General features: G+C 39.0%; 1 protein-coding gene across 1 annotated transcript; it reads right to left on the bottom strand.

Annotated features, from left to right (window-relative positions):
* Positions 1-1,585: 1,585 nt before the first annotated feature.
* On the bottom strand, positions 1,586-4,744 carry LOC121865952 (guanine nucleotide-binding protein subunit beta-like protein 1; the record flags this gene model as incomplete). Its single annotated transcript, XM_042365522.1, has 2 exons — positions 1,586-4,275; positions 4,601-4,744. Coding segments are annotated over 2 exons (975 nt in total), but the record flags the coding sequence as incomplete, so codon positions are not given.
* Between the last annotated feature and the right edge of the window lie 2,707 nt (positions 4,745-7,451).

Here is a 7,451-nt window from a genome sequence, read left to right as displayed (position 1 = left end):
TCAGTTAACGAAATTTTAGGTTAACGAACGACTCTGTGGAACGAATTGTGTTCGTTAACCAAGGCACCACTGTACAGTCGACTCTCCTTAATTCGGACTAACAGGGGGGGAAGGGTGTCCGTTTTAGCCGATTGTCCGAATTAACCGATTTACGGGTTAATATTGCATTATATTTCAGTCATTGTTTTCGTCACGATTTTATCCCACTTTCCACTGTAATACGTACGTAATTTAGCAAAAATATTATATTTCCGTGAAAGTATTATATCAAGCACAGTATGAATAGAATATCATTGTAATATAACAGTATTTTAACCAAAAACTATTAAAAAAACGAATAACATCTCAAGAACATCGGAAGCTTAGGTAACGTCTTTTGTTTTCGTCATGTATTTTATCCTATTTTACATTGAAATAAATCACGTTTCAGCAAAACTACTATTTATTTCCGAGAATATATTAATTCAGGCGCAGCTTAGGTAAAATATACGTGTGATGTAACAGTTTTTTAACTGAAAATGATTAGAAAAACACGTACCCTCTAGCCCTGTTCAAGGAGAGGACTGGGAGAAGCTGTTTGGTGCTGCAGACGATGACAAGGAAAATGATTTGGATGGATTTTAATGAAAATATTCAGAAATATGGTATCGTAGTATTTATTCAAGTCAATTAGGATAGAATATTATTGTAATACAACAGCTTTTTAACTGAAAACCAATCGAAAAGCGATTATGGTAACATCTTTTGAATGAAAGAAAGCGAAAGTCATTGTTTTCGTCACGATTTTATCCCACTTTCCACTGTAATACGTACGTCATTTCAGCAAAAATATTACATTTCCGTGAATGCATTATATCAAGCACAGTATGAATAGAATACCATTGTAATATAACAGTATTTTAAACAAAAACTATTAAAAAAACGAGTAACTTCTCTTGAACATTGGAAGGTTAGGTAAAATCTTTTGTTTTTGTCTGTATTTTATCCTATTTTACATTAAAATACATCATGTTTCAGCAAAACTACTATTTATTTCCAAGAATATATTCATTCAGGCACAGTTAAGGTAAAATATACATGTGATGTAACAGTTTTTTAACTGAAAACGATTCGAAAAACACGTGTACCGTCTAGCTGATACTCAACAGCTGGTGGTGCGTCATGCGTCGTTGTAAACAATAGGAGGTTGAAGTAGATTACCGGGTATTATATTAAGTGTGAAATATCAAAAAGGTTTTTATTACCGGTATTTTTTGTAGATCAATGAGAACTGTGATACCGTATATGATATGATAAGTTAGCCTGTGCTAAGAACTTCAACATAGACTACTGAAAACACGTTGTAAGGTAATTTAGCCTATTGTAAGTTGGTGAGCTTCATTTGCTGAAGGAACTGCACAACTTTTCATTACTAATTGGTACATATTTTACGTTTCCATTGTTTACTGGCAGTAAATGGTAAATATTTTTCATGTCTGAAGCTAAAAGTTGCATTCCCCCCCCCCCCACACTAGTGGTGGAGATGTTACATTTAACCAAAAAGACGCTGGTGTTTTATCCCAGCAGTGAGTGGGTTGACCAGCATTTTAGCTTAAGGTCCGCGGAGGTAATATTCCTACAAACCTTAAAAAAAAAAATTCAGATTTTGTCCGAATTATCCAAAATCCTGATTAAAGGGGTCCGAATTAACGAGGGTCGACTGTATATGCCTTGATACTTTTCAAGAACTATACTCATATGTGGCACTTACCCTGGACTGTATTATTGACCCACCCTCATTCCCAGTGATGTACAGAAAGAATCACACTGACGGTATTGATGTTCACCAAATTGAAGATTGGTCTTGGGATCATGATACCAGGGTAAGAGTTCAAGGACTCTTATTCAACATGAGGTTTTCTACCAACATCGTGGTTTTCCAAACTATGAGAAGCACGTTGGAAGTTTTCCGATCTCTGGCAACGAAACTGCAAAAACGAGATCAGGACATTTACCGAGCCTATCTACTGGTTCAAAGTGCAACTGCAAGGCTTCAAGAAATAAGGTCCAATTTCGACACAGAGTTTACTTTATGGTACACAGTCCATGAGAAAATGGCAGATTATGTTGAATGTGCAATTGAGATTCCAAGAAGGATCACAGGAAGGCAACAACACAGGGCTAATGCTACAGCAAGTTCCACATATGAACATTTCAAAAAGAATGTTGCAATCCCTTTCATTGATTACACTATATCTGAGATAAAAACAATATTCAAAACTACAGACACTCAACTGAGCCAAGCAATATTTTCCCTGCTGCTAGTTAACACTATAAATTGCTTTGATGTTGAAGACACTTGTCTGAAGCTGAAGTTTTGGGAGGCAGATCTTCTAGTTCCTTCTTCCCTCACCAACAAGCTACAGGAATGGATGGCCCATTGGCAGGTCTGTGAATATATCAATAATTCATTTGCTTTGTTTTTCAATTGCAGATACAGGATTAATATACAATATCTGAGTCTCCCATGTGGCACCTACCAGACTGTCCATGCAAGCTGGGAACAGCCATATTTTGTGTATGTTTTATAAATGGGTTTAGTTAAATTAAGATATGAAACTGGAAAGCATTGAATGTTTCTTTTTTGCTGTACAGTAATAATATTCATAATGACTAAATTATATGTGCTAGTGTCAGTCCTTTTTGTATCTGATATCTTCAGTCACAGAACATAGATCTTAATGTGTGTAACTCTGTTCTCAGAGGCAGAATGCTGACCAGCTGCCGACCAGCCTGCTTAGCTGCCTTAAGGTGATGGATGGGGATCAGTTTCCAAATATTGCCGACCTGCTTAGAATAGGATGCACACTACCAATTGGAAGCAGTAAGATCATTTAGTGGACTCAGAAGAGCAAAATCCTTTCTGTGACCCACCTTGTCAGAGGAGCGACTCACTGGCCTCATGCTGGTGCACCTTCACCAGAGCTGCGATATTGGCAAAGATAACATTTATCAAAAGTTCATTCAGAAAATGACCGAAGGATATTTTATGGTTCTGTACTGCATGACTAACTTCTACTTCATTTCTATGTAATAATTTGCAAATTTCTCTAAAATAAAAGAGTGGAACCATAATTTTATTCTGATCATCTTCCACTTTCAGTTATAGTAAATTATGGTAAAAGGTAATTACTATTGACCTCAGAATATATCCTAATATCAAGTGCAAATGGTCTCAAAATGCCCATGATATTGGTCAGATCCAAAAAAAATTCTGCGGGACTTATAGTGTCCTCCCTCCTCCCCCAAATCAGCTGGATATGCTCGCTGTGCTCGCCATGTTCCCCCACCCACAACTTCTTAGACCCCCTCTTTTGATATTCCTGGATCTGCCCCTGTGGTGTGGTTGATCCTACTTGCAACTACTGAAGAAGACAATCCCGGTGAACTTCCTTTAAGATATCTTTACGAATTAAATATATTCCAGAGAGATATACTGTTATCTGATGAACCAGCAGCAAGGAGAAGCCCACAACCAAAGTGTTCAACATCACTGGTAGAATAAGCAAGGCACTCCACTGTTTTCTTGTGGTACTGCAACACAGCCAACGGCTTATATCTTTTGGCAGAAAATATACGCACACGAGAGTCCCAGCCTCCCGTCACAAAGATCTTGCCGTCCAGCCGCACCACGCAAGACGAAACACCACCATTGGTGATGAATAAGTGTTTGACTACACTAATGATCAGATTACTGCTAATATTAAATATATACACTTTTTCCGATGTTGTACCAATGATGCCCATGCGAGACTCATCATCATAAGTTAAACATATAGGACTTTCATTCACATCAACTTCACTCATGATGTTTTTCTCATTCCAGTTCCACAAACTAATGTGTCCACTTTCATATGCAACAACAAGAGCAACTTTTCTTGCCACTTTTACATATCTTGCTTGCATGAGACTTCCACGGTTTGTGGTGTGTGGAGGCAACAAGGAACATATTTTGTAGTTTGAATCCACATCCCAAACACTCACACCTTCCTGTCCAGGTCCAGGTATGGCCAGTAATCTTGAGCCATTATCCAATATGGTGAAGTGAGACTGGCTAAATCCCAGGTAATCACTGATGTCAAACTGTACTTTGACCTCAGGAGAGGGGAAGGTTAAGTCCCACAGCTGGACATAGCCATGTCTCTGGTGTGTCCACAACTGCTGTGCTGCCTCACTGTATATCCATTGTATAGATGAACTGCAGTTTGCTGACCACTCTTGAACAACACATTTGGTCTGTTGACAAAAAAAAAAGCTGAATAAAGTACAGAAGAATATTAATTCACACCATGTAATCATCAACTATATATCTGGCCACACCTCCCATGGCTACTTTTTAACACATATTATTACCTCACCATAACACCAACCACCAAGCTTACTGAGGTCAGACAAAACACTTAAGACCATGACTGCTGTGCTTGGATGAATGTGAAATTTAATAAAACGAATATAAGGAGGAATAATGTTTCCTATTTCTCATAATCTGGGCAACAATATGACCTGAATCCTGAAATGAAGGAAGTCTGGTGTTTAGTTCACCATGACACAGGTACAGTACCTTTAGGTTCCAGATTAGTAGGCGACCATCCTGAGTGCCGGCAGCAATCTTGTACACTTTGTCTCCCTCTGGTGGCAGCAGGAAGCTCACGGCAGTCACAGGTGATGTAGCGCCTCGTAACACAAACACAGGATCCACCCACAATTATTCATTATTTTGCTGTAATACAAATTATACTTGAAACAATAGTTTATGTTGACAAGTTTACAGTTTACAAACATGTACTGTACAGTGATACTGTATCCCTGTTAGCCAGAACAATTGGTGCAAAACTCTTCCAGGGATGAGAGATTTCTGGGCAACAAGACAATTCTCTCAAATCTGGAAAACCCCACATCCCCAGAAATTTTCCTGGTGCAGTAATATCTCCGTTAGCCGGAATCCCTCAAACCCGGAACTCTCTGATAGCCGAATTGAAATTTGCCCGGAAAAACATTCCAAAAGCCAAAATTTAAAAAAAAAAATCAGGCTTTGGGAAAAAAATTTCCGAGGTCGAATACTGAGAGAATTTTCTGAAAATGTCTTGAATAAAGATGAAAGCTCAAGTATTTTGGGGATGGATCAGACCTGACTCAATATCAGGTGGAGGCAGGGTAGGGGATTAGTAATCTCATATTACTGACTTTCAGATGGAATGTCAGGTCACCCTTTCTTGGGTAGGGGATTAGTGGGTCTCATGACCTGAAGATATCTTGAATAAACACAAAACCTAAAGTATTTTAGGGAGATTGTGATAAGTACAGTATAAGTACAGTGATCCCTCGGTTACCGAGCGCCTCGGTTAACAAGATTTCGGTTAACGAATTACCTTCCATAAGATTCTTCACTTCGGTTAACGAGCAATCCCTCGATTAACGAATTCCTTACGAGCGCCCCTCAACATGTTTTCGCTTGCTCACTAGCTGTCGTATTAGTCCGCCAATACAATAATCGGTTCTAGGGCTTAAATTCCTTACTATTATAGTTAATATCAAGAAGTTTGTACTATTCAATAACTTTAAAAGTCATTTTAACAATTATTTAACATAATTGAAGTGCAGGGAAACTAGTTTTTAGCATGCCAAACAGCCTATCAAAACACAAAACAGGCGTCAGTCTCTGTGTCTTTTCAGTGGAGGTAACATCTTGCTTCAGACTCTCTTCAACATAAACGATTTTTTCCATTTTTACAGTGATGAAATTTAAAATATCACGTGTTGAAATTGTTTTTGAATCCAGCATGGGTCCCAAGAAATCAAGAAAAGCGATTTCAATCCAGGTGAAACAGGAAATTATTAAGAAACATGAAGAAGGCATTAGCACAAATGTGCTTAGCAAAGAATATGGCATGTCGACATAAACTGTATAAACAATTCTTGCACAGAAAGAAAAATTCAAGAAAGTGAAAGTGAGAGACAAATCTACCAGTGTTTAAAGGTAGATCTCTAATAGCAGAAACAGAGGTTACTTCTCATTTGGATTAGGGAAAACAAATGAAAGGTGATTCAGTTTCGACCGAATTTATTTGTGAAAGAGCCAGGGAGATTTACGAACATTTAAAGACAGATCAACCTGGTTCTTCAGGCACAGAATTTGAAGAGTTTAGGGCCAGCAAGGGCTGGTTCGAAAAATTTAAGAAAAGAAGTGACATTTTTAATGTTGTTAGGCATGGTGAGGCTGCCAGTGCTGATAAAGAAGCAGCAGCAAAATTTTTAGTGGGCTTTAAAGAACTGATGGATGAAGAAAATTATCTTCCACAGCAAGTGTTCAATGTGGACGAAACTGGGCTGTTCTGGAAAAAAAAATGCCCAAAAAGACATTCATCACCAGAGATGAAGCCTCTTTACCTGGGCATAAACCCATGAAAGACCGTCTCACTCTATTGCTTGGTGCCAATGCTTCAGGGGATTTCCGACTGAAACCTATGCTTGTCTACCACTCTGAGGAACCCAGGGTGTTCAAGCAACAAAAAGTGGTAAGAGGACGGCTTGGAGTTTACTGGAAGTCCAACCGTAAGGCGTGGGTAACAAGACAGCTCTTTAATGAATGGGCTGTTGAGGTGTTTTGCCCTTTTGTGAAGAGCTACCTAACCACCAATAAACTCCCTTTAAAGGCTCTTCTCCTTATGGATAATGCCCCTGGTCATGACCCTCAACTTGCCAGCACTTTGGAGTCTCAATTTGACTTTGTCAAAGTGTTGTTTTTGCTTCCCATACAGCCAATGGACCAGAATGTGATCAGCAACTTTAAGAAGCTGTACATGAAGAAACTGTTCAGGAGGTGTCATCAGGCAACTTCCACTGATCCTGAACTAACACTGAAACAGTTCTGGAAGACACAATTTAACATCCTGGAAGCTGTAAAATTGATTGTGTCCTCATGGCAAGAAGTCTCTACTAGATCCCTCAATTCTGCATGGAAAGCACTGTGGCCATCAGTAGGACATGATTTTGAGGGATTTCAGGAAGAAGGAGAGTTGGACCAGGAGATTGTGTCCATTGGTCAGTCATTGGACCTTGAAGTGGAGGATGATGATGTAGAAGAGCTTGTGATGTCTCATGAGCAGGAACTTACTCCTGAAGACTTGCAGCAACTGGATGAGATGTTTGAGGCTGACAGTGGTGAGGAGGAAAACGAAAGTGATGACCATATGTCAACTTCAGATTTGAAAGATGTTGTTGACCACTGGGAGAAGTTCAGGAAACTGGCTTCAAGGTACCCAGATGTGGAAAAATCAGAACTTGCTTTGTGTAATGTTGAGGACACAGTGGTCTCCTTCTTCAAACATCAGTTAATGATGAGGAGGAGAGATGCCCCACAGACAAAAATTGACAGTTTCTTCACTAAAAGGCAGAGGGAACAAGATGCTAGC

The sequence above is a fragment of the Homarus americanus genome, unplaced genomic scaffold (assembly GCF_018991925.1).
Source record: "Homarus americanus isolate GMGI-L3 unplaced genomic scaffold, GMGI_Hamer_2.0 scaffold25612, whole genome shotgun sequence".
NCBI classification, from domain to species: domain Eukaryota; kingdom Metazoa; phylum Arthropoda; class Malacostraca; order Decapoda; family Nephropidae; genus Homarus; species Homarus americanus.
The sequence above is the reverse complement of the archived record's forward strand: the minus strand, read 5'-3'. Positions and strand labels throughout refer to the sequence as shown.